This window comes from Ipomoea nil, unplaced genomic scaffold (assembly GCF_001879475.1).
Source record: "Ipomoea nil cultivar Tokyo-kokei standard unplaced genomic scaffold, Asagao_1.1 scaffold1043, whole genome shotgun sequence".
Taxonomy (NCBI): domain Eukaryota; kingdom Viridiplantae; phylum Streptophyta; class Magnoliopsida; order Solanales; family Convolvulaceae; genus Ipomoea; species Ipomoea nil.
The window spans coordinates 1,179,111-1,206,110 of record NW_017617471.1 but is presented as its reverse complement, the minus strand read 5'-3'; the positions used below and the strand labels follow the sequence as shown (position 1 = coordinate 1,206,110).

Genomic DNA, 27,000 nt, shown 5'->3' with positions numbered 1-27,000 from the left:
AAACTACTACATGAGAGAGACTATCTAGATACCACTGTAGGCCGGAGTAGCTTGTAGTAAGCGGCAGCAAATTGCACTCAATATAATGATTGATTGTTTGGTTCATTCACAAGTACTGGTAGTCATTACTTAAAAGTGTTCAGTTAAATTTTAGTTTATTGTAATTAGTTTGATCAGTGTGAGTGGTCATGCACTTATAAAATTAATTTGAATATGATACAGGCTTTAAAGATGTCTCTTACAAATTGGTTGAGATGATACAGACTTTAAATGTGTCTCCTACAAATTGACTGAGATAAGGACAGCCAAGTATAAACCATTCTAAATTGTCTGACTTAACTGATTAAATTAAAAAAAAAAAAATCAATACAATTTTTTCTAGAGCCAAATTTGTAATTGTGAATTTTAGCGGACAAATACCTTAAATTAATATAGTATTCTTGTACTTACATCTCTCTCCTCTCTCTATATCTCTATATCGGCACTTGTCAAATTCCTTCAAATACTTCCCCACAGCTTCCACATCATAACGTACTATTCTCACTCCAACTGCCATCCCCCCATCTCTCTCTCTCTCTTTCTGGGATGTCTGTGAACCATCCCTCATCGGAGCTGCCGGCGGAGCCATTCTGGTGGAGTAAACAGCCGGAGTATATCGTCGAGTCGTCGAGGAAAGGCGTCCGGTTCGACCTGAACGACGACGAGGAGCCGGAGGAGCAGCTCACCGAGGAGAGGGATCAGGTAATGGTGCCGAAAGAGCACTTGTTCGAGAAGCCATTGACGCCCAGCGATGTCGGAAAACTCAACCGCCTCGTCATCCCCAAACAACACGCCGAGAAGTACTTCCCGTTGACCGGACAGGACTCCTCCGCCGCCGCAGCCGGCGCCGAGAAAGGTTTGCTGCTTAGCTTCGAGGATGAATCCGGCAAGCTCTGGCGGTTCAGGTAAACAGACACCGCCGCTGAAATTTTATATATATATATATATATATATATATATATATATATATATATATATATATATATATATATACTCTCTCTCTGTGTGTATTTTATTGTTGTAACTGAAAAGGCGAAAAATCCGGATAGGTATTCGTATTGGAACAGTAGCCAGAGCTACGTGCTGACGAAAGGGTGGAGCCGGTTCGTGAAGGAGAAGCGGCTGGACGCCGGCGACGTGGTGCTGTTCCAGCGCCACCGCCTGGACGGCGACCGCCTCTTTATAGGGTGGAGGCGGAGAAGCGCTGGCGCCGCCGCGGCTGCCGCGGGAGTTCACGAAGGAGGAGCGGTCGGTCAGCCGGGCACGGTGGTTGGCGGCGGATGGGGCCAAGTGTACTACCCTTATCCTCCGGCGGGTCTCCCATTCCAATCCCCCGACTGTCTTCATGCAGGTATATAATCTTCTTCCAAGCTGCATTAATTCATTTTGCAGATAAAACCCTATCTTTAATTTCTTTATATTTTTGTTTTTTTTGTGAATTTAATTTGCACACATGCAGACAAAGATTAACTACGTATACATTTACAAATCCATACATACACGTATATCTGTAACGTGTTTATATATATATATATATATATATATATATATATATATATATATATATATATATATATATGTGTGTGTGTGTGTGTATACACACACTGTCACGTTGGAGTGCGTGAACTATACTTTTCAATCCCCATATCTTTATGTGAAAAGTAATAATTCCATTCACACTTGTTTTGTCTCCTTCTTACCTTTGAGTTTAATTATTTTTTAAACTCAATAAAATAGCATTTTTGTATTTTTTGTATCACTTTTGATGTGTGATTATATTTCGATAACTGATTTTTTTTTTAAATTTATTATTATTGAATTAGGAGGTTCAATGGGGCAAAGCCAGACACCATCCAGTGGGAGTTCGAGGACACTAAGGTTGTTTGGGGTGAACATGGAGTGCCAACCGGAGGTGGAAGAGGCTGAACCGGCAACACCAGACGGTTCGACCACATCGAGCCAGGGTCAGACCGGCCATCACTATTTATACCAATATTATTCCAACCCTCTTGCCTCCTACAACAACCATTACACTCACATGGTATGCCCATATTTTATTAATTAGCTTCAATAATTATTTAAATATTTTTCTCCATTATATATATATATATCGAACCTAATAGTATTATATACAACTCCGATCCATATATACTATTTTTTGTCGTAACCGGTACAAGTACTAATATTATAGTATTTGATACAATCAAACATAACTACATGGTTTATCGTACAATCGATACCATTGAATTTATTTATTATTATATTTATATATTTATATATAGTAGGCCTATATTAAACAATCAAATACCCACTTTGATTATATATTGTTTCCTTCCTTGGGGCAGGTAGATACATACACACAATACAGCTACACACACAAAATATTGGTTTTTTATTTGCTAAAAGAAAATCAAAATACGTATAATAAAATAATATAGCTGGTCACAAGATTATATGATCGATTTTTATAGGGGTGTAACATGTTAAAACATTTTGAGTCGAACTTTTTCATGTGTAAGAATTAAACTTTGTAGCTATGACTCGAGTCAATTCTGAATCAATATAATATTTAATGAGACATAAGTGGCAGCTTTGCAATACTTGTAGTGCACCCAAAAAGAAAAAAAAAAAAAAAAAGCTTTGCAATACTTTTATATTGTCAAAAAGAATCCATACCAAACCAAACTCTGTCAAGACTAAAAGGCATTTTGCAATGCATTATTTTAGGGTTCAAGAAGTGACAATTCATTGCTTTTTAGATTGATTGGATCTTTCATGCTAATATCATTAATTCCTTATTATTTTAGGTCATCATAATCTATACCGTTTGACTTTTATTTTTATCTACTATTAATCTCTCGATTTTGAATTTCTCATCATTGTTAATCATTCCGGCCAAATGCCATCTGAAATCTTACATTAGTCACAAAATTCAATGAAAGTATTACAAATGAACTAATAATGGAAAAAGTAAACCTTAAAAAAGTCGAAGTACTTGGTGGTGGTAACTGGTAATAATATGTACATTGTATCTGGCATGAATAGTACACTTATTTCAATCAAGATGACCAATCCTTTCCAAGAACCATGAATGCAAGGTAAACCCAGAAAAAGAGATAACAAAAGCTATCTTTATCAGCAATTAACCTGTATGGTCCAGAGGTACTATATAATATGGTCCTGCATCTCTGTACTAATGTATTATTGCATTTTTCCATGTTTTTTTTTGGTTTTGAAACATTATTGTTTATTGGGATTTGATTATATTTGAGTGGACAACTTAATCATGATGTTGCTAACAATTATGCACTGTATGTATGGCTGCAGCAGGATTTAAAAAATTTCTCAAGAGATGTCAATCAGATGAGATATCAGCAGGGATAAGATCTGTGGATGTGACATTCTGGACTGACTAGTATGGACCACAGGGGAAAGTAAAAAAGAAAAAAAAAAAAGGATTAATTTTTATATAAAAAAAAATACAGAAAAGAAGGGGGAAAATCCAAGATTTTCTGGCAAGTTGTCTTTCTATATAAAGGCTGGTGTATTGTATATCAAGAAGCTGTCAATCAGGCCCTCTCCAAGTCCAGGGGGAATGGAAGAGAACCCACATCAGAAAATGGGAGATGAAAATGAAAGCTAGGTTTTTTTTGGGGGGGTAGGCCTGGAGGGGTCCACAAGGTTATAGGATGATGTCAGCAGGGGCCAAGTGGAAGAACATGGCTCATGGCAATCAAGAATTCCACTGTTTTCTATATACATGAAACAAGAAAAAAGTTTTGTTGTCTACTGTTGAGATTCTGGCTGGAGATTTTTAATGGGGGGCTTATTAGTGAGTGGAAGAACAGATACAGGAGGTGGAGGTCACTGTAGTTTTACTAGCATCAAAACTCTGAACCAACTAACTGTTTTTAACTGCCTTTTTATTGTTATGGTTATGCTACTAATCAAATGGCACAAGCTTTCTGCTGTTCTTTTGTTCAAGCCTCTGTACATTTGTTACTGTTTTCATGTTAATGTTGACACAGATAACAGCAACAGTGTCTGGTAAAAAACATCATGGAAATTGCTGGATTTCATCAGTAGTTTAACATGTGGTTACATCAAAAAAACAGTAATCTGAACAAAATGTATATTGTGACATAAACATGGGAATGTTCATTGTATCCAACAAAAGGCCTTTCAATTCTATTCACAGATTCTACACAAGTTGCTGAGTGGATCTGCAGGATTCACACATGAACTGGTTGAATAAAGCAAGAAAAAGATGGAGAGAGAGGCAAGGAAGTTTCACCTGCTCAACAGTCTTACCCACTTCACTCACATTCGTGTCGCCAAATATTGGTCCTTCTATATTCGGAAGGGTCAGCGGATGTGTATTCTCGTTTTTCTGAAGGCCACACCGGTCACAGGATTCACGGGCCTCCTACAGTTAGGGTCTGCTCAGGACACCTCGTGGTCTGACCAAAAAAACAAAAACTAATGCACCATAGCACGTCTTCAAACATGAATCGGGTAGGCAACATATGACCCACCCACCAACAATTACCTAAAAATAGAACCTAACAAATGAACCATAATGGACCCGAGACTATGTGAACGAGAACCAAAGGTTAATGGAGAATGACTGCTACTTCTCGATTCTCATGTTTAAAACCTTTATGACGATAGTCTGTAGCTCAGAGACAATGACCTTCATTACAGACTATAGGAGCTAATATTCTATTTTGCTTTCAAGTCATCTGCAGTCACCACATGAAGATGAAAGCACCAAAAGGAAGGAATTATTTGGTGAAAGAAAGTTTTATCTTACATTCCACCTTCGACCCCACTGGCTTGCTTTTCAATCTGGTCCAGACACAAACCTAACAACTTGTTCCATCTCGAGTTTGACCTTTAAACCATTTGAAAGAGAAAAGTCGAGTGAAGAGGAATCTCAACTTAAATCAAACTCTTCCTTAAAAAAACTTCATATTCTTCTCTTTTAGACGTAAGGAGATCCTTACTATTTCCAGTTTAAAGCTCAATGGGTGAACCTCATGAAACTAGAATATATGAAGTTTAAAAACACTCATTTTTAAGTAAAATTCTCCACATATCAGTGCTACATGAAGGTATTTCAAATCTCAAATTACCAATGCAACTAAGTACCACTTTCAAATACCCAAGGAAAAACTAAAAACCACATAAAGTGTTGGCATCTTATATCCTAGAAAATAAAAAAACAAAACTTTGCATAAAGTTAGCCAGCAAAGCCCACTGTTATTAGCTTTCACTTTTAAAAGAAAAAAGGTCGAGACAATTGGAATGGAGTTCCAGTGTTTGGACAAGGATTTAATCCAGACAAGAAAAATGAAGGTGATCACACTCATTAGATTTCTCAGCAAAAGGAAAAAGCAGAGCTTAGGCATGGGAGTATTGGAATAGTCGGGAATCGAATAAGAGAGTTCTTGTTGGAATTGGCAGGAAAATAACAAGGATAATTTGAATTTTGAAACTAGTAAACAATTGAATGTTTTAAAAGGACCATATTGAGAAAATGGTTTTCTTGTTCCAGCAGTTTTGACAGCTCTCTATGGTTTTGCAGAACAAAAAAAGGCAGTTTTCAAACCTCAGATGTTTGTGAGAAATAGGCAAGAATAGAAACTAACAACAAAGTTACAGTACATGTAAATGCCAACACCACAATATTCAAAAGAGTGTATAAATTTTGCAAGATTAAGCAAGAAACCAACATAACACAATAAAAAAACTATGTAAATGCCATTATAAGTACTAGAATCAAACTTTTGATCAATTCAAAGATGAAAAAAAATTGAAAACTTTCTGGAAAACTACATTCAGCTTCACTCTGATCCTTGGGCTACCAAAACACTCTCTCTGTCAGAACAAGAAATGGGTACTCAAAAAATAGAATGTAGGATCAGAAATAAGGCAGAATTTCTTGTTACATTAACTAACTCCTTCTTCTGTACAAGATTAAAAAAAGGAAGCTTTTTTCATAGCTGAAAATCATGAAATTCATCAAGCTGGTTTCAGACAAGCAATTTTAGGAGTATATATATACATACGTACGTACACAGAAGCACAAAACGTACGATATGGAAGGCAATTAGGTGAAGATAAGGGCCGAATAATTCTCCGGTGGCCGGAGACGTCGGGAAACTGATGAGAGACCTCGCGCCGGCGCAGCACGGCAGCAGACGCATTGCTTTTGGTCCAGTGATTCATGGGTCGAGAATTTGGGCTTTTCAGTTGGGCCCAATTTTGAGAGTAAATTTCGCTTTCATCCTTAAAGTTTAAGTTACATTTCTATTTGATCATAAATGTTTTAACATTTTTAATTAAGAGTTCAAATCTTACTCCCTAATTTTATTCTATTATGTGATGAATATTGATAAACTATTTTTTATGTGGGTCTTAATACAAGTGTCTACGTCAAGATTTTATGTGTGAGAATATAAAATAGGAGTACACATAGTATTTCCTTTAATTAAATACTTTTTTTTTTTTGGAATGAAGGGGGCTGGGTGAACCCAGCGAGCCTAAGCGAAGGTGTCAGCAGTGAAGAGCACCATGTCCCTCCTTAGCAGCTCCGCAATGCACTCAGGCAACATATTAATCTCAATCCAGTCACAATGCTTCCTCAGCGCCATTTTGGCTAGCTCGTCTGCAACTGCATTGTTCCCTCTAGGAGTGTGATCGATGACGACAATCCAATCTTTCTTGAGCCAATCTTTGCACCATCTTACCAAATCCCCACAGTGACCTAGGGGTTCCGTCTCTCCAGTAAGCCAACGCACCGCTTATAGGGAGTCCGTGACCATCTTGAATCTCCTTTGACCAATCTCCCAAGCCCATTTCAGACCGAGGTAGATCGCCCAAAGTTCCCCTTCTGTAGCGTTGCTTACTTTCATCATGCAGCTGAACCCTCTCATCCAGTCGCCCCTCTGGTTCCGCAAGACTCCACCGCAGCCTGCCGGCAGGTTTTCCGAGACAAAGGAAGCATCCGTGTGCAGGGTTATACACCCGTGTGTACTCCAGGTGGTATCACTGTCTTTCGACGACGCTGTGGATGTACACTTGTGGCGTTCAAAGGCTTTTCGTATCTCCGTCAGCTGGCTCCGTATCCAAGCTACTTTGTTATTCATGTCCTTTTGTTCGTCCCTGAACACTGCGTTGCATCTCCATTTCCATAACCACCAAGCTATTAGTGAGAAGAGTATGTTTTAACATTTTTAATTAAATACTTTGATTTATGGAAAAAATACATAGTTACTATCTAAACATGTATTTTAGTGAAGCTCGTCTTGTAACTCTAAATAGAAAATAATCACAACAAGGAGATAGATCAGATTAGGATGTCTTGTAGAATGCCTCAAAACTGAGAAGATTAGTAAGAGAGGTAAAAATACAGACCGCACATGAGTAGCAAATTGCATTAGAAAGATCGTGTATGACGGATTCGCCGGAGATAATATTAGTAAAGAATTGAATTTGTGACGTTTTGCACATGAACCATGCTCTACACACTCGATCACTCACTTTGCGACACTTTTTAAAAGAATTCTATAAAGAGAAGTTGATACTTTTTTTTGTTTATTTCATAAATAATGATGAAGAATATATATCTTTTATCTCATTCCTTGTGGGTATATAGCACTAATTCTCTCATCTAAGAGCTATAGGCTATTAAGTTATCTTAATTTATCTCGACAGAATTTTGTTGAGTCAAAGTGTGAAGCTAAGCTTGAAAAAAGAGACTTCAAAGGTGAATATTTTTTTATCTCAATAAAGAAAAAGATAAGACGGAAAAAGAAATTCAGTCTATCATAGTAATAAATTAGTAATTACCAAAACATTAACAAGGTAATTTTCTTAACCCACCACCCAATTTGTCTTTCTCCTCCACCACTAGTTGCTACTTTCCATATACAATAATCACAAGAATTCTTCAAACCAGAATAAATGCCTATTATTTTTCCGTCTTCTACGTAATGGATCTTCACCCTTCTTCTCAAAAACACCCAAAGTTTCTCCTTTTCAACTTTCCAGTCTTTTCAACAAAGAAACAAATCTCCCATGCACTCTTCTTCTTCTCCCTTCTCCTCGCTTCCCTTATTTTCTACCGTCTCATTGCCCCAATTAAACCGCAAACTCTTCTGGGAATCAACTTGTTTTCGCCGCTGAGTCAAACCTCTGCCCCTCAAGCTGCTTGTGATTACTCTTATGGGGAATGGGTTTGGGACGAAGGTTATCCCGGTGAAAAGTATACCGAGAACTGCCCGTTCTTGGACCCAGGTTTCCGGTGCCACCGCAGCGGCCGCCGGGACTTGGAGTATCAGAAATGGCGGTGGAAACCGCATGCCTGTCATCTTCCAAGGTATATATATATATATATATATATATATATATATATATATATTCCTTTCTCATATTAATGCATGTTACCTTATTAACTCATCCATCAAAACAATCTCGAGATTTGAGTGTAATCTTTTTTATATGATAATAATAGTGCATGTTGTGTTTGATCCATTTCCAATATGGGTACTGCTCATTTCCACTTTAACCTTCTTTTTACCTTTGATTTTCTTGCAAACTCTATCTACTATCAATATTTTTGGTTTATAATTTCTTTGTAAAAAATTTTGAGTTGGGGTTGAACTCCCCGTCAAAGTATACAATTGAATGGCGGATCTCAACTCTAAGTAGAGTTGATTTACCTTTTCATGGATCTTCTCATGTGTTTAAGAGCTAGTTCATGATTAGTGCATTCATGAATTTGGATTCAAGTCTTTTGAGTTTATGTGTTTAAGGAGGAGATCAGGATTAGATCAGTAAAACTAAGAATCATGAACTTGAATAAGAGGTGTATTACTGTGACAATATAATATATGGAGTAATTAATTTTTTATTTTTTTTTCGTGAGTGCATAGGCTTTCATGTATTAGAAAGAATGATGAGGTGGGCAAAAGTTGTGGCTCTATCATTCTATATATTACCACAACTCTAACCATCATGATCTTCCCTGTACATTATGATTAAAGGGATGCAAAAGATGGTTTGCTATTATTCTTGACAGCTATATATAGGAATGGCATAACTCAATGAAATCTTTACAAGGCTGTGCTGTCATGCTTAATTCCAACATAGGGATTTTGGGAAGTAATTAAGTGAATTGATAATATTAATACAAGTAAAAGGCAAACTCTAATAATGAGTATACCCTACGTATTCAGACCAGTCTAGATTGTCCTAGTTCACCAGCTCAAACTAAGAATCAAGAAGGCCGACTTCTAATTATGACCTGTCTCAAATCAAGAATGAAGAAGACTTGACAAATTAAACTAGCTTAAGTTGTGCCTAACCCATCGGCTGAAACCAAGAACCAAGAAGGCCGGCCAGTTAAATCAGCTCAGCCTAGGTTACCCTTAACACACCGACTCAAACCGAACCAACATGGCCAAATAGCTCAAACCAAGAACCAAAAATGTCAACTTGACAAGATTGCCCCCATGCATGCTTCTTATTTGGTGCTAACAATAATGTCTGTCGTCGCAGGTTCAATGCCAGTGATCTTCTCCACCGGAGTCGAAACGGTCGGATAGTATTTGCCGGCGACTCCATTCTAAGAAACCAATGGGAGTCTTTGCTGTGCATGCTGGCGCAAGGAGTTGCGAACCAGTCAAGCATACACGAGCAATTTGGAAAGCCCATAACCAAACACAAAGGCTATCTGTCAATGAGGTTTGAAGAATTCAACCTCACCGTTGAATATTACAGGGTCCCTTTCTTGGTGCCCGTCTGCCGGCCTCCGGCAAATGCGTCCAAGGAAGTGAAGGGCGTGCTTAGACTCGACAGGCTACATTGGTTCTTCCGAAAGTTGGTCGGCGCAGATGTTCTCGTCTTCAGTGGAGGGCATTGGTGGAATGAAGACAAGACGCATAAGATGTAAGATAATACATACATACTAGGTGACTCATGATAAAATGAGTCCACCTCTTCTCATGAATCCGTGTGGGCAGTTTTGATCCATTAAAAGGTAGAGATCAATGGTCAGATTTGGTTCATTATCAATTGTGCAATTGCAGTTGCCATTACACAGTTGATAATTGACCAGATCTGACCATTGATCTCTAGCTTTTAATGAATCAGATATGTCCACATGGACTCATGGGAAGGGGTGAACTCAGTTGAACAATGGCTCATACTAGGTCGAAAGTGAAGATTAAACATGAAACCCTATTTGGTATATGGTTGTTAGCTGATTGTGTTAATTAGAGAGTATAACTAGTTGATAACATTAGTTGTTGTAGAAAAGTATTTGGTAAATTAGCTGTTAGCTGTTTGGTATAATTTCTTTTCTAAAAAAGCTAATTGAAAAAGTTACTTGGAATAACTTTTTGAATTTTAGCATTTTGGAGTTGCAAAAAACTAATTAACCAAAAACTTATATTGATATTTTAACCAAATCAAACAATTAATTGTGATCAAAAAAGTCAAAACTGGCCTATAGGCCAATTTTTTACCAAATAGGGCCGAAATGTTCTATATAAACTCTGAGGTTTATGCAACTAGACTAAGAAAGTGAAACAAAAACTTGGATAAGATTAAGGTGAGATTCTGAGAATAAGAATAAGAAATCCAGTTCATATTTAAGTGTTTCTCTTGTCACAGGGGCATATATTTCCAGGAAGGCAAGGCTGTAAACATGAGTATGAATATAACAGAGGCTTTCAGTAGATCTTTGAACACCTGGGCTTTATGGGTAACACGAAACTTGTCGTCCGAGACTCATATCATCTTCCGCAGCTATTCCCCAGTACATTACAGGCAAGATTATATATGCTGCAAATAAGATGCAACAATGTCAGTATAAGATTATGATAGTTATGTTTTCGACATAAACTTGCAGGAATGGAACGTGGAACTCGGGTGGTAATTGTCATACAAGTACGGCGCCTGAAAGAGATCAGGCTGGACTGGGGCGTGACCCAATCAACAATGTGTATATTTCGAAGATTGTCAAGGAAATGGCGATGATGGGGAGAAATGTTACTTTCCAAAATATTACGTATCTGAGTGAGTTTAGGAGAGATGGCCACCCTTCGACCCACCGTGAACCGGGCACCCCAGTTGAGGCACCGCAGGATTGCAGCCATTGGTGCCTACCTGGGGTGCCAGATACTTGGAATGAACTTCTTTATAATGATCTATTGTTGAAGGGATTTAGAGGCGAGTCGAAACAAATGTAGCGATTACCTTGTAGTAAACCGGAGAATAGAAGACTATTCCTCAGCCGTTTCTTTGGGGTTAACCTCAGCTTCCATTTCTTTCATTTTCTTGAGCTGCCGAAGGAGGGCTAGCCTTTCTGGCCCGTATGTTGAGGGAATCTGCCATGGAAGAGAAAAACAAAGATTAAGTTTTCGTCAAGAATTCAAACACGAGATTCAGGTCTGGAGACACGTACGAGTGCGGGTACGTATCTTTGAATTGCAGCCAACATGGCAGCGTGCCCAACAGCTGTAACCTGCAAAGAGAGCTTAGTGAGATATGCCATATAGCAACCTGCACCCAGTCATTGCAGATATTTATGGTTTCTTTACTGTTTTCTATTTAACAGAAACAGCCTAAACATCCCCAAATTACACTAAATTAGAAAGGTTTTCTCTTGTTTGTTTGTTCAATTGTTTTATGGATTAATGTACTTACAGGAAGAAGCATAAGAAACCCAATTGGAATGACAGATGCTAAATCAGTTAAAGTTCTTTTGAGTGCTTGTTTTTCTTTTTCCGTCAATTCATCCCTTATTACAGTCCTCCGAAGCAGCTCTGTAGCTGCGGCAACATCAATGGCAAGAAGCTGAGTGCCCTGCCAAACATCCTGGTCATGAAAATCCTAGTCAGACACTGAGAGTATATAAGCATAATCCATAATCATAACTTTTTCCGAACAGGGCCATTTTTCCAACAAATAAGTATTCCATAACTGAAGGGATTGAAATCCTACCGTGGTGGTCTCTTTTAGCTTGTCCAATGATTTCTCAATAATGTTTTCTTTCTTCTTTTCACGAACCATTTGAGCACTTTCTGCCGCCATCTGAAATTTCTCCTAAATGCATAAGAACAACCAGATCAATACAAAAAGAACCCTATAGATCAATTGTTACCAGGAAAGGAAACCTATAAGAATAAGATACCTCGTTTGCCAGGCCAATTACAAGTTAGCCATTCCAACTCTTTCTTTCCACTTTTTTTAATTAGAATATTCCCAAAATTTGTCACTTTGAACAAACAACGAAATGTGATAGACCATTTTTGTTTTTTTTCTAGATTTACTCCCCCTTACAGAGATTCAGACCATGCTCCGAAGACTAGATTATCCCTACGAATACAACACTTGGGAGTAATTTTGAATCAAAATGAAGAGAAATGAGTGATATGGGGAGAACTAAGTCAAACGTGTTTCAAAATTTGCATTGTTTATACAACTCAATGACACTTGTAATGCAGGGCATAGGAGAATTATCAAAGTGACTCTCTTCTTTCAGATGCGTTGATGTTACAATAATAGAATTAATATGGGCATTCCTTGCCAGACATTATTGTAGACAGGTAAAGTAATAATAAAACATAGAAAATACCTCTTCACATTCATTGGGATCGGCACTTTTTTTAACACGTCTCTCAAGTTCCACTAGCTCACTTCGAAGAATTTCAAAACGTTGAATTTCATCTGGTTTTGAGACAGGTGTTCCGGCATTTTCTGCTGCCTGTTTAATGCTTTCATCATCCTGCACACAAAGACTTACCCTGAAGAAATTAGAAAATAGTAGAAAAAACGCAAATCAGTAGTTAGATATGCAACACCAAGGAACCATAACAATGAACTTCAATGTTCATCTTACAATGCCGTTTTACTATTATATGCCACACAAATACACAATCATCAACAGCTTGTGAAAGTAATTCCCATTCTTCACATCCTTCCTATCAACCTAGTATTTTTTTTAAGCTTAAAATTTCATATAACAATTTGCATCAACAGTCTAATAGATCAGATCGGAAAAGACTGGATTTAAGTCATGTTTGGGAGCAATTTAGAATTTAGTTCTTGACAGAAATTTGCTTTTCTTGGCAATTGACAGAAATGCATTTCAACATGTTAGCAAATGAACATAAATATGACAGACTAGAGACCAAAGTGTAAAGCATACATTTCCTGTGACAGTTGATGATGGATCATCAGAGGCTTTGTTTGGTTCACGTACCAAGAAGCTCCACAATCCACGTGCCCTAGAAAAAAATATTTCATAGCAAATAGAGAGTATTGAACATTAATATGAAGCCATGAGGTACTGTTTGTGGTTAGGATTCTAAAATAAGGATAAAAAATTTCAATTACCTGGTGCTTCTATTATTAGTATTCATGCTGTCCTCGTCTCCAGAATATTGCCTTGACTCATTCATTAACGGTGAAGAACAAGCCGCAGCATCCCCCTAGTCATTCATTGCAAAGAATCTTATGTTATTCTTTCTTCCTGTATGTTATCCTTTATGCCAGTTTTGAGGATTTGAGAGAAGAAAAATAATTCCAAGACTTCAGAAGCAAGGCAAATATTTCTTCAATGATGTTCAGAAAGACACCTGCTCAAAAGAAGCTGCCTTTGCTTGGAAAGATGCCTCAAGAAATTCAGCCTCTTTCTTAAGTTTCCGTATCCTTTCCAGGTCAGAACAAGCAGCTTTTAAATGCGCCTTTCCAGTACCGGGGCTTGATACATGCAACTCCTGAAGCAATCCCTCTAGCCTGATTAGAGCTTCTTCAACGCTCTCCATTGCCTAAAACAAAATTCAAACATACAGCTTCATAAGAATCCACTATGGACTATTGGGAAGAAAAAAAAAAGGGCCATATACTAGATTTACGAGGAAAGCAATACCTTGTCAAAGGAATCTGGTTCTTTCTCAGTCTGTAAATAAGCTCCAGTATGACTCCTGTGCACATTTGTTAGCTTTTGAACATTGAATCGTAAATGATGTATGAACTAGGTGTCTAGGTGTGTGATGATTTTCTCTCAAGTTATAGCCTAGTTCTCCTGTGTCCAATAACACAGATGCATAAATGGAGAATATTATTTTTACATTTAACTTACTTCTCTATCCCCAGCTCTTCCACACACTTCTGGAGTATGTCATGACTGAAAAGTTCAACACGTTGGAAACTATTATTAATATTTTATACGTATCCGACTAATTTTTTGTAATATTATGAAGTTCCATTACGCTGTTGAAACAAATCTAGCTGCCTTGACATTGGAAGGGTTCACCAGCCATCTGCTGTATTTGATGAAACTCTGGATCCAGTAAGAGCAGACATCCAACACTAAGAGGACAGCCTCAGCGTTTGGGGGAACTTCTTCATTACTTTTGTGCTCGGACTTATACTTGGTATTACTGCTAAATCCAGGATAAAAAGGAAGCCAGTCGAGCTCTTCACACACAACCTATCATATTAAAGAATTTAGTTTTGTCTGCCATCAACGCACTTCATAGTAATACTATAATCTTTAACATGCTAACCTCTACATACAGTTGATAAGAACTTATTGAAGAAAGCTGAGGATAATAGAGCACACTGCCTCCAATTAGGTACCTGTTATGGAGATTATGATGAAATCAAATGAACTAGAGAAGTATACCATCCTATGAGTCAAGATACAACACAGCAAATATTTCACCTGACAAGCCCTTCAATGGGCTCAAGTCCTTCAATAGGCTTGTCCATAGCACCAAACCCATTTGCAGAAAGAAACGATTGTGTAGTTCTCCCCAAGGCAATAAAGAACCCAAATATAGCCAAGTCCTTCTCAAGTATCTGGTACAAAAGTAGCAATCAATATTGCAAATGGAAAGTTAAAAGTGAATTCATAATCTGGAAGAGAAGCAGACGATCATTATGATATGTGCATGCAATTATAGATGCCTAAGAAGCATGATTCCAGATGACTTTATGTGCTCTGTACAAATCTAACTCGAAACCAAAGAATTTCTGTCAAACTCCAGCAGCCATTCATTTATCTTCTTCATATGAACTTAATATCTAAAACCCACACTATTTCTGTCCTCTGGATTACACCCACCCCTTCCACTGCAGGGGAACTTCCATTAAAATAAAGACCAGCCACATTTTCATGGTTTCCATCTGCCTTTTATCTTTGGACCAGCACTCACCTTTGCTTGTCAATAAAATTTCAGTGGAAGACATTGGAAATCTGCCACTATCAGTCCGGTTGCACAGACCCATTGTCATGAATGCTTAACCAGATTTAAGTTACACTAAAAGTGACTAAACTACAAACTTTTTCATTAAAAAACACAATTTTCAATATCCAGGCAATATTTAATAAAACTGAAAGTTCAAATTTTGATAGCCACCTCTTATATAAATGTACTGATGCATATAAGGAAAAGCTCCAGGCCTAACCTCAATACTCTCAGATGTTGTGAACCTGGACCATATTCTCTCCCGATCTATAGCTCTTTGTAGCTGCTTCTGGACAAGCTCCACCCAAAACATAGCCTCTTCAGTGCCTTGTTCATTTCTTGCTCTGCATGCTGCAGCCCGAGGGCCAAAGTGGACAAGAAATTCTCTATGCAAACCAATAGTCTTTAATGAATTATAAGCTTGTTGAAGAGGAATATTTTCAATCAGCATATCCATCAATCTTCCCAAGGTATCAGGAATAATTGAGAAGAATTGTGGACAAGAAACTTTTGCTGGACCAAGTTTCGTAATTGCTTCAATGCAACTAAGTGCAAGCATGAGAAGTTGCACATGATATGTATTGCCAGGAGAAGACGACCCTTTTCTGCTCCAGGGAGAGTAAAATCAGCATTTCAAAACAGGAAACGGGAACTACAAAAATTGTTATTTAATATGCACAAGCTGCACACATATGTAGTCATGTGTGTAAATGTGTATATCGAAACACACACAAATTATAACATTATATTATGTATATAGAATGACGTACACTGCAGTAGCGGCAATAAAGCATTTGTCCTTCTGAAAGTAATTAACAAATGTGTTCACCACTGCTGGGATTTGCTCAGACCAAAACCACTCAAAAACTTCAGGTTGGTTTGTTAATAATTTGTTATTAATCACACTCTCCAGTGGAGCAGACTGCTTTGATAAACTGCAAGAATGTAGTAGTAAATTTTAATATTCCATCGTGAATTTCAGATGAATAGCAAGAAAGGAACAGCAAATACTTGATAAAAAATAATAAAATAATCCCAACATTATTAAATTATCAACTATCAGAAACTTAATATATATTTATCATTTAACGATAAACCTAATACTAACATAAAAATCAACCTCAGTTTCTTATACTTTTTTTTTTTTTTGAAAGCCCACACAACGAAGAAATATATTAATCAAAAAGGTGTTGAATACACATAGGAGTGGACTCCCAAAATAATAATCAAGCTCAGTTTCTTATACTTAAATACTTAAATGATAAAAATAAATAAATAAAAGTAATTAATCACTAAAAATTGACTAAATTATCACACCACCCTCTACCCAACTTGACCCACGTGATCAAAATTTGAATCAAACAAGGGATTGAGCAGAATTGTCGGTCCAATCCTATGAATCAAACAAACTCAGAAATACACTTCATATACTGCATGTGCCTTCGTCACAAACATGCAAGACTCAATAGAACGATTTTTAAGCATACCTACACACAAATAAAGATTATAACTCTGCTGAGGGGAGTCATAATGGTAAGTAAAAATTATCTTCATTGGGGGAAGAATGACCATATATGTGCACTTCCCCCTATACTGATAATGATGTATTTGGTAACTATGGTACATAATGACCTTCGTTGGATGAAAGTATTGATATCTCTGCCTCTTCCATCTCCTCGAGATGAAACCTTATTTGCTGCTTGAAGTAGAGAATATACAGATGCCTGAAGAATTTTTTAATCATTAGCCAAGCTAGAAAATAGACATCAAAGTACAGTAGGAATAAATTAAAAAGTATCTATATATATATCTATATATATATATATATATATATATATATATATATATATATATTATACTTTGTAACATTCATAAAATGACTGTCTATACAGTTAAGATAGTAGAACTTTTGCACTTTGCACTCTTAATTTTCACGTAGCTGCATTATCAAGTAGTGAGTTTAATATGCTAGATGGATATGAGTTTCAACTGTTAAGGACCTCTTTTGAGTGAAATTAGTCATAATGCAAACTAAATGAAGGTTGCATACAACAATTTCTGAACCCCCTAAGAATTGATCTTTTCACTTAAGCAACAGCTTTTCCCCAACAAAAATGCATGTTAGAGTAAAGAAAACATCAACTGACCGAAGACCATAATTATAAAACATTTGTGAAGATGGTAAAACTGAGATTTTTGTTATATAGACTGGATATTATTCAATAGATATTAAACCTATGTCTGTCTTCACCAAAAACAACAAATGCATTTGTTGTAATCAATTTAAGTGACTGTGGATCGGAAAGAAATAGAGCACATGACTTAAATGTGGCATGTCACCTGTAGAAAAGAACAATTACTAGTATGAAGCTTCATAGATTACTGATTTTCCAATGACATCAATATGCATTCCAATGACAATAACAACATTATTATATCACAGCAAAGAAGGGGACCAAATAGAAATCTTGTCAAGACAACAATAACCTACCTGATACGATAACACCTTCACCCAAGCAGTTTTATCTACACCCAGCCAGGCAGTAGAGAACCATGGCATTCCTGATAATGAAACCTGTTGTCTAATTCCAAGCTCAAATACCCTTGCAGCATCATGCAGTGCTTGGACAAGTCCATAACTATTGTCTTCACTTTCCAGAGAGAGAGCAAGTTTTGCTCTCATTTCTTCAATATCACCACTGGTACTCGGTTTGGGACTCTCATTGACTGTCACCCCATCATCGGCAGAAGCAGAAGGCAAAAGGTGGTCCATCTTTCTTGATTTGCAATTTTTTTTGCCATGTCTCCCAAAATCGGAAAATCTGTGGCTACAATCAAATTTTCCCACCTCTAACGGTGAAAGCTTGATACGGTTTCTCTTCCTTGTATAGCATCGACTAAATATGAGGTGATCCAAAACTACCACTCTTCTATTTAAATAATAGTTTCTAACTGGAGCATTGACAGAACTGCAATTAAGTGTCAAAATTTCTATCAGTAAACCAGTACATCTGATGATCTGATTTAAAAATATTGTAATCCAGCTGCCATTATAAGTATAACTCCAGGGATATCTTTCAAAACAATTCTTATCATACTACAGAGAATTTTATCAAATAAGTAATCTATGCAATAGTGGTAACTGTTACTAATTTACTATCCATCTCACTACTGTTGGAACAATTAAGCCAACCATGGATAGTCATACTTCTTCAATGGTATTAAAGATTTCATATTGAATAATATTGTCAGTTCTTGACACGGAGCAAACAACTTGGGTATTCATAAGCCAACCATTTTTCATGCAATTTAATGCAAGTTTCATTTCAAGAACTAGTCAGATTAAAGTATACATAATATCCGTAACTAAAATAGGGAAACTACTCTATTAACCCTATGCAGATAGAAGGTCTTCTCTACCATGACCACAGAACAAAGTCTAACAAAAATTTCAATGCACCACTGTTTCCAGCCCTAATGATCACTAATGTCGTCAAAGGGTGAACCACTCCAATTGGTTCGAATTGCTTTTAAAAACATAAATACAACAAGGCATGTCAATTAACCCTTTCTAAACAATTACTCCAGTTAGTCTCCAATGGCTCCCTCCTAATTCCATTTCTGAAGTTAAACTAAATGCCAAAAACCAGAGTCTGTAAGCCATATCACTGCCGGCCTACCTAAAGCAGCAAAACTAATTCAAGAAATTATCAGGGTCAGACGCAAATCGCATCAACCTTTGACCTTTATACTAAATTATAAGCAAGCAAAACTTTAATGAACTCGTTCGACCAGCAAATAATCACCAAATGCTGCTCTTAAGCTACAATTCGAACGCATAGAAGCTCAACCGAATAAATAAAGATGCGAAATAACTGAATTCTGGAAAAAAAAAAATTAAAATGAAACGATAAAATAACTGATATGACCTGGAGGAAGCGAGATTCTGATGGTGCAGCTTGAGTATCATCGAGAGAGAATAACCGATTAAGCAACTCCGGTAGCGGTTTGGGAAGTGAAAAATAATTTGTTTTTTCTTTATTTTTTTTTTTTTCCTTACGGGGAAATGGTGGGAAAAATTGGTTCTGTGGTTTGGTTTTGGCGTAGTTGAGAAGTGGTATGTGTGCCGAAGGAGATGCTGACGTGGCGAGCGAGGGTATATCCGTAGACGTGGGGGATCGACTCTCACAGAAGTATTAACTCAAAGCCAAGACCAAATTCGTGATTGTGGTTCGACCTTTGAGTTACGAGGGAAACCTGATTGTCCTCTTGTGATTTTAATCGGTAAAGAATTATAAAGAAATAAATCAGTTTAGATTATTTTTGTTGAAAGTTAAATTTATAATTTTATAAAAGTTTCCAGGTTGATTTTGGTTCTTGTAGATGGAAAGTTGAGAACCGCACACTCATACAACTGTTCGAGAGTTGGTGGAGTGAGATTAGCGATGCGATATCAGACACATGTATAAGAGAGTGACTTTATAAATTGGACAACAACACATGTATATGGAGGATATCTCGAGCTGAGTATTTTAAACACTCTTCAAAATGATGAGACCTATTTTTATGGTTGTCAGCATTAGAGTGGTTTAAGGATACCACCAATTAAGTTCGTTAAAGAGTTTAGTTAGTACGTTAGTTTATCTCTTTGTGGTTCTTTACCGGCTAAAGTCATAAAGCGAGCTTCAACTAAAGTGTACTTTCAAATGACAGTTGTAAATTTTATCGTTAATTGCAGTTTTTTGTGATTTTTTCTTGTTTATTTGCTTTCATTAAATGGATAAATGTTTGAGCCCTACCAATTGAAGGAGAAAATGGCACTTCTATCATTTAATTATGGAACCATTCAAAAGCCTAATGCAATTTTCTGGTCATGGTCAAATATATCAGTATAATATTCTAGTCTATATTGGTAGAAATTTCAAGTCAAAATGTGTAGGTCAAACAAGAAGAAATTCAAAGTCCATATGGTTTGATTGTGTTTTTTTTTTTTTTTTTTTTTTTTTTGGGTTTGGATTTTAACAAACTAAAGTTGACCGAACCAACAATATTGCCACTTCACTTACCTATGTTTATATTGTGTCGGTATTATATATATACACACATAAATGTTTAAAAGTAAGTTCAAATTAAACATTGCTAACTTAATGAAATTAGGCTGTAATTATTTTAAGGAAAAATGACACTTTTTATCCCTGAATTATATATTTATAACACTTTTTTCCCCTCAATTATTTAGGTAAGCACATTAGCCCCCTTAATTATTCTAAAAGTTGTGCTTTTTCCCCCTGATGTATTAAATTGACCTTTATACCCTTAAAGTAAACATTTTATTTATTTTACTTCTCCAACAAATTATTGCGTATACGTAGGGATGACCACCGTTCGGTTTGAATTGAACCAAATACTAAAGCAATCGAATTAATAGTTTTCGGTTATGATTCAAATCTAGAACCCAATATTTAAATGTCAATTTATTAAAATTATGTATCAAAAAAATTGAATATTGAACCGTGAACCGGCGGTTCCGGATCCGATTCGCGATTTTGAACCGTCTTTATTTTAAAATTTTATTTTTTATTTTAAAATAGTCTAAATTCAACAATAAATGTATTTTATTTTTTCAGTTCGGAACATGAACCGTCTGTTCCGGTTCACGATTTTAATAAACTCTAAATATCATATTTCGATTCTAAATTGTAATTGGAATATTTCGGTTTGATTGCTATAGTGTTTGTTTGGTTTGAACCAAATTATGGTCATAATTTGTTGGAGAAAAAAAATAAATGAAATATTTAGTTTAAGGGTAAATATGTCCATTTAACATTTCAGGGGGAAAAACAGCCACTTCAATAATTCAAGGGAAAAAAATACTATATGTATATAACTCAGGGGAAAAAAGTGTCATTTTCCCTTATTTTAATTATTATTTCGTTTTTCATTTGCCTAATTTACACAATCATGAATTTTTGTTTTCAGCAACTAAATGCGTGCACCCAACTAATAGTTTGTACCAAAGATTTAAATATACGTATCATATTGTCAAAATTAAGTCTTAAATGCCTCTATAGTCTACACAACTATTTCTACTTCACACATTTATGATTATGTCATACGAGGTGTTATAGTACTCTAATCTATAGTAAATTTTCTCAAAATATTTATTATTTGTTGGTCCCATAGTTAAATTATTTACTTTGTACACTCGTCCTTGTTATACAATTAGGTATTTAGGTTCACGATCTATATAATATTTATATAATGATTGCAAAAATCGCGCCTAGGCGCCCGGCCGCTGCCGCGAAAAAGGCCGGAATCGGCCTCCTCCGCAGCCGGCCGGCTAAGCGGTCTAGGCGGTTGCCTAGACCGCCTAGCCGACTGAACCGGCGGTTTATTTTTTTTTTTTTTTTTGCGTTTTAAATTGGGAAAGTTCGGGAAGGCATAACTTTTGACTCGGTTGTTTGTTTTGGACAATTTTTTTTCAAATCGCGTATTTTTTCGAGATCTATCCACCGCAAATAACCGAAGGCGGTTTGGTCCACTAATTTCTCAAAAAAATGCTTCTTTAGCTCTTAATTTTAGTTTTTTATGTATTTAGATGGTTTAAACAATCTTTTGAACAATTTTACAACCACTTTCATAAATAGTTTTTGAGAAATAACTATGGGAACTTTATGTTTTATTACTAAATTTTAAAAATTCTTAATTTTTAATTTTATTTTTAATTAAAAAAATTAAAAAATTAAAAAATCGGCGCCTAGGCTCTAGGCGCCCCCTTGCCGCATAGGGAGCGCCTAACGTTTTTTGCAACATTGATTTATATTGTAATAAATTTGAGGCCCCATTTTTACATTTTATATTTTGATTAAAGATGAAAATTCACCGTCACTATCATATGATGTGTTCGCATTAGATAAATGTCACTCATGTGTAATAATTTACAAAGCATACTAAAAATATAAATTTTATTATTATCATTTTTGGATGATATATAGCGAATGAAAATACAAATGCAGATCTTAGTAACATATCTCGAGCACTCTCCTATTTATAGGGATATACCCAACCTATCTTCGTTCATCACTTTCGCTAAGCCTTGCGGAGTTACATTATTTAGATCTATCCACCTATCCCTTTGGCATTATTGAACTCTCAAAACCTAACTTTTTAGTTCAAGTTAAATTTTTTGGGACCAAATTTGTAGGTTAGACAACATAGGGCAGATTATAGTGTGAACTATAAATAAATGTATATTTTTAATATATTGAATCAGGGTCGGCCCTTGGGGAGTTTTCCCAGGGCCAGCGCACATTTGGGGGCCCCTTAATTTATAAAAAAAAAAGAAACATACTATATATATTAGGGGTGTAGGGCACTAGCATTACCGCAGTAGGCAATTTAGGCTTCACCGTTTCAGCTTTGGAAGACTAGCAAAGTCCGAAGTGGCGAAGTCGACAAATCTCTCTTCCAAAAAAATAAAGCTGTCAAACACTGAAAGTCTGAAACATAAACCTATTATTATATTAAATATTTTATATTTACATAATCTGGAATAGAAAGACAGACCGCAGGGCGCAGACGAGACTCATGAGACAAATACTACAACAAATTGGTGAAATTGCTTACTGCCTAGTCTAGGTGTTTGAACATTTTTATTCTTTTAATTTTTTTTATTCTTTTAACTTTTATTCTTTTAATTTGAGGCTGCCTGTTTGTGAATTTTAGGTATTTGATTTAATTCGAATATTAAAATATTTAATTTGAATGTTTGTGTACTTGAAGTCTTGAACTAGATTAGGTAATTTAAATTTGGAAAAGACGATATATTTTATTCATTTGCTACTGATTCTTCAATTCTTTTTTATCATACAAACTCTCAAGTTCTTCCATTCTTTTAACAGATAATTAGAATTACGTATTATTTCACAATTCTTATATTGAGTTAAAATTGCTTAGAGAGATTTTATCGAAAGAAAATATAGGAGCAGCGAGTATATTGAATTCATTAAAACAGCTGGGTTGTTTTCCAAATGCTATTATTGCATATCGAATATTATTGACTATCCCAATTACTGTTGCCTCTGCATAAATGAGTTTTTCAAAGTTGAAATTATTGAAATCTTACTTACGATCAAGTATGTTGCAAGAGATACTCAATGGATTAGCTTTAATCTCTATTGAAAATGACATTTTGGAAGAAGTTGATATCAAAAGTTTGGTGGATGATTTTGCGTCTAAGTGTGCACGACGCATGTCACTTTTTAAATGAAATTTTAGATGTATTTTTTTTTACAATACTTATATTTTGAATTTTTGACACAACTTTTTGAACAACTATTATTATATATAATTTTTTTAAAAAAAAAAAATGGCCCAAATCCCACTGCTGGAAATTTTGCATTTTCCGTCCAACATTTGTTGGACGAAAAACGCGATATATTGGTCGGAAACAACGTTTCCGTCCAACATACCGACCAAAAGGAACGTTCGGAAAAACCTCCGTGGGAAATTTCGTCCAACTACAATTTTTGGTCGGAAATAGCGTCCAACGAACAAAATTGGACGAAAATTCCGGAAAACAACCCACCATTTTTAAAACGTGGAAACTTCCGATCAACTTTGTGCGTTGGTCGGAAATTCCATCCAACTACGTGCGTTGGTCGGAAATTCCGACCCAACGTTGGACGGAAAACTCACATATTATATTTTGTTATTTTCCTTCCCACTGTTGGTAGGAAAATCCTAAATCATATGGAATATTTTTATTATTTTTATATTACCATAATTTTATTTATAACTGTTGTTAATAAATTATGTCATCAACAAATTAATGAACACACTAAATTGAAAATATATTTAAACATCAAAATTATTTACAACAAAAATTATGTTCATGTTCATAAAAAAAAAAACATAAAAAATATATACTACTTGATTGATGTTCCGTACTACTTAAGTATGAAAATATACTTATTTGATACTACATAAGTAATAAGCCTTCAAATCCGGCACTGCTTCAATGGCTTTGATCAATGCAGCATCCACAACCTCCTTCAATGAAGTTGATCAAGTGTAAACCTTCACCAAAAATGGACCATGATATAAGTAATCTAATACTGAATGAGTAGATACCTATGCATTTTACAAAATGACTAGAAAATTAAAGGAATGTCTTTTATGTTTAAGTAATCTAACACAGAAAAAATAGAAAACTTCTGAATTCTTACATCCTAATTCTAAAGTTTGTTTAGTATAAGAGATGTACTCCACAAGTCTTGCTGAACTGCTGCTTTCACACGTTATACTATAGATTTGAACTTAAAACATAACAAAACAATAATTGTCCAGTATCACTTAAGGAAGATATATAATTGAGTACCAATTAGTGCAACAATTTAACTCACTTAAGGAAGAGATACACACAGTGATGCTAATAGGAAAATGTCAAATGTAAGTTGTCCCTTACTCTCTTTCATCCCAATCTGCAGGCTGGAAAAAGAAAGAAGAATGCTCCGATGCATATTTATAGATGTTAATGCCCACAATTTCAACAAAATAATTAAGAATGATATTATAGTAGATAATAACTAATAATCATCCACAATAATCTTTAATATGAGGAAATGTCACAGATTTTCATTCACTGTAGATATGTAAAACTCCAAGTAAAGCCCAAGCGATTCAGTAAGTTGGTGCAATGCAAGGAAGAGAGTAAGAGGGTAAAGAATATAGAGATGCATACATGAGTTCAGCCATCTTCATGATAAGAGAACATATATGAAAGCATAATTGGCCATTAAATCTAAAGAATCACAATAAATGCAAGAATAAGCAATAAACACTGTATTCAAACACATAAAAGTTGAGTCTTTATCCTTCACTACTTCTGAGCCATCTGTTTGAGTTTCAGATTATCAGATAGAGAAAGCTCCAAAAGAAAATGAAATGTTCTGTATAAAGGGAGAAAAATACAAGTGAACACCGCATTCAACAACCAACCACTCTAGACAACCACTGTATAAAGGGAGAAATGTTGTAAGTCCCGCTTATAGACAACGGTTTTTTAACCGTTGTCTTTTCTAGAAACAACAACGGTTTTTTAACCGTTGTCTATTAAGTATAAAAGATGATAGAAAAAATAGAAAACACTTACAGTAGAAATCTCAGCAGATGATTGTTCCTCTGTCCTAGAAGCTGCATCCTTTGATGATAACAGCTCCTTCAATTATGTAATGAAGATACAAAAATTATTAGGAAACAAATGGATCAACCAGGAAGATACAAAAATTATTAGGAAAAGAATCAGTGAAAGAAATTACCCAATGAAGATCTGTAGAAGCAGGCTCATCTATATAGACCCTAAGTTTAATTGCCTCTTCCTCTGCAGCAGAAATAATAACATCACAAAATGCTCACCTTCCTAGGCATCATGACCTCTTATCTGCTCACCTTCCAAAATATAAAAAGGCTATAAAATCAGGTATGATACAGTGATAGTTAGTACTTTCTACGATTTCAATTAGCACTTTCATATATACTTCTAAAAGATTCTAAATTCTTTAGAATCAAAATCTAGGGAATGTTTCCAAGGGATACACAAAAAAAAAAAAAAAAAACCTCCTTAATTCAACATCACAGCTTTCATCCTAAATTCATATAACAAGCTAATTATTGTAACTCTAATAATTCAGAAATTGAAATCATAATTAAAAAATAATAAAAAACTTACAGCGGGAAGGCGGTGCTCCAATGCGGCGGAGGCTGTGCTGCGGTAGCTGGGCAACGGAGGCTGTGCGATTGGGAAGAAGAAGGCGTCTGCGGCTGGGCAGTGGAGGCGTTGGCTGGCGGTGTGGGCGGAGGCTTGCTGCGATTGGGATGCAGTGCGGGGCGGTGTGGCGGTGGGCGGTGGCTGAGCGGTGTTTAGTGTGTGAAGTGGTGAGCGGTGTGCGGGGCGGTGGCTGAGCGGCTGTGCGAAAGGAATTGAAGCGGACTTTTTGAGAACAAACAGACGTCGGGGTGCGAAATGAAATATTAAAACCCCTATTTAAATTTCCGTCCAATATTACGTTGGACGGATATTAAAATACCTACTATTTTAATTTCTACTTATCAATCAATTCGACTTTACCAACCAACACTATAGGTTGGTCGGAATTTTCGTCCAACACGCGAGTGTTGGACGGAATTTCCGTTCAACACTCGCGCGTTGGACGGAAATTCCGACCAACTTTCTGTCCACCCATCTTTAGTAACAGGAAGTTGAAATCTTTAGTAAAATACCGACCAATTTACGGTTGGACGGAAATGTTGGACGGAAAACGCGAGATTTCCAGCAGTGTCCAAATATTGCATAAGACCCCTGTTTCGATTGGGACGGCCCTGTATTGAATATACATTCTTTATGTATTGAATGTACATTATTTGGTAGTAAACTAAAGGAATAAGGTTTAAATTGATCACTGAACGTAACTTGAAAATGAAATTAGGCCACTGAACGAAAAAAAAAATACAATTAGGCCACTGAACACTCCAAAAATGTGCAATTAGGTTACTAAACACTCCAAATGTATGCAATTTTACCTGATAGCAGGTTACCATCATTTTTAGCAGGTTACCTACTTACGTGGCAGCTGAGTTGACATTTTTAATAATTTTTAATAATAAATTTTTTTTAAAAAAAGGAAAAAAAATAAAA

General features: G+C 35.9%; 3 protein-coding genes across 4 annotated transcripts; 2 read left to right on the top strand and 1 right to left on the bottom strand.

Moving 5' to 3' along the window:
• Window positions 1–427: 427 nt before the first annotated feature.
• On the top strand, window positions 428–4,023 carry LOC109182401 (B3 domain-containing protein At2g36080-like). 2 transcript variants are annotated; one of them, XM_019332585.1, is made up of 4 exons: window positions 428–944; window positions 1,089–1,390; window positions 1,863–2,080; window positions 3,370–4,023. In XM_019332585.1, exons 1-4 carry the CDS (start codon window positions 586–588, stop codon window positions 3,421–3,423), a joined length of 933 nt encoding a protein of 310 aa, XP_019188130.1. In that variant the 5' UTR covers window positions 428–585; the 3' UTR covers window positions 3,424–4,023. The 2 variants fall into 2 exon arrangements, with proteins under 2 accessions (XP_019188130.1, XP_019188129.1); XM_019332584.1 differs by having other exon boundaries at window positions 429–944; window positions 3,367–4,023.
• Window positions 4,024–7,960: 3,937 nt separating this feature from the next.
• LOC109182129 (protein trichome birefringence-like 8) lies at window positions 7,961–11,298 on the top strand. The gene is made up of 4 exons (XM_019332194.1): window positions 7,961–8,422; window positions 9,604–9,993; window positions 10,720–10,875; window positions 10,958–11,298. Exons 1-4 carry the CDS (start codon window positions 8,037–8,039, stop codon window positions 11,295–11,297), a joined length of 1,272 nt encoding a protein of 423 aa, XP_019187739.1. The 5' UTR covers window positions 7,961–8,036; the 3' UTR covers window position 11,298.
• On the bottom strand, window positions 10,623–19,448 carry LOC109182128. The gene is made up of 19 exons (XM_019332193.1): window positions 19,235–19,448; window positions 17,797–18,274; window positions 16,938–17,029; window positions 16,076–16,240; window positions 15,526–15,910; window positions 14,780–14,916; window positions 14,622–14,694; window positions 14,325–14,545; window positions 14,195–14,239; window positions 13,982–14,036; window positions 13,689–13,880; window positions 13,447–13,541; window positions 13,259–13,337; window positions 12,686–12,835; window positions 12,052–12,153; window positions 11,755–11,925; window positions 11,513–11,572; window positions 11,305–11,435; window positions 10,623–10,890 (listed from the first exon to the last, which is right to left on the bottom strand). Exons 1-18 carry the CDS (start codon window positions 19,273–19,275, stop codon window positions 11,331–11,333), a joined length of 2,646 nt encoding a protein of 881 aa, XP_019187738.1. The 5' UTR covers window positions 19,276–19,448; the 3' UTR covers window positions 10,623–10,890; window positions 11,305–11,330.
• Window positions 19,449–27,000: the final 7,552 nt, after the last annotated feature.

What these genes read in the sequence shown, in the direction of transcription:
- LOC109182401 (XM_019332584.1), top strand. Translation starts at nt 586, where the DNA reads ATGTCTGTGAACCATCCCTCATCGGAGCTGCCGGCGGAGCCATTCTGG. An exon ending in GGCAAGCTCTGGCGGTTCAG is followed by an intron (nt 945 to 1,088) that starts GTAAACAGACAC and finishes AAATCCGGATAG; the next exon opens with GTATTCGTATTGGAACAGTA. An exon ending in CCCCGACTGTCTTCATGCAG is followed by an intron (nt 1,391 to 1,862) that starts GTATATAATCTT and finishes TTATTGAATTAG; the next exon opens with GAGGTTCAATGGGGCAAAGC.
- LOC109182129 (XM_019332194.1), top strand. Translation starts at nt 8,037, where the DNA reads ATGGATCTTCACCCTTCTTCTCAAAAACACCCAAAGTTTCTCCTTTTC. An exon ending in CATGCCTGTCATCTTCCAAG is followed by an intron (nt 8,423 to 9,603) that starts GTATATATATAT and finishes CTGTCGTCGCAG; the next exon opens with GTTCAATGCCAGTGATCTTC. An exon ending in GAAGACAAGACGCATAAGAT is followed by an intron (nt 9,994 to 10,719) that starts GTAAGATAATAC and finishes CTCTTGTCACAG; the next exon opens with GGGCATATATTTCCAGGAAG.
- LOC109182128 (XM_019332193.1), bottom strand. Translation starts at nt 19,275, where the DNA reads ATGATACTCAAGCTGCACCATCAGAATCTCGCTTCCTCCAG. An exon ending in GAAGAGCTGGGGATAGAGAA is followed by an intron (nt 14,037 to 14,194) that starts GTAAGTTAAATG and finishes AAATGTGCACAG; the next exon opens with GAGTCATACTGGAGCTTATT. An exon ending in ATCCCAATGAATGTGAAGAG is followed by an intron (nt 12,154 to 12,685) that starts GTATTTTCTATG and finishes TTATGCATTTAG; the next exon opens with GAGAAATTTCAGATGGCGGC.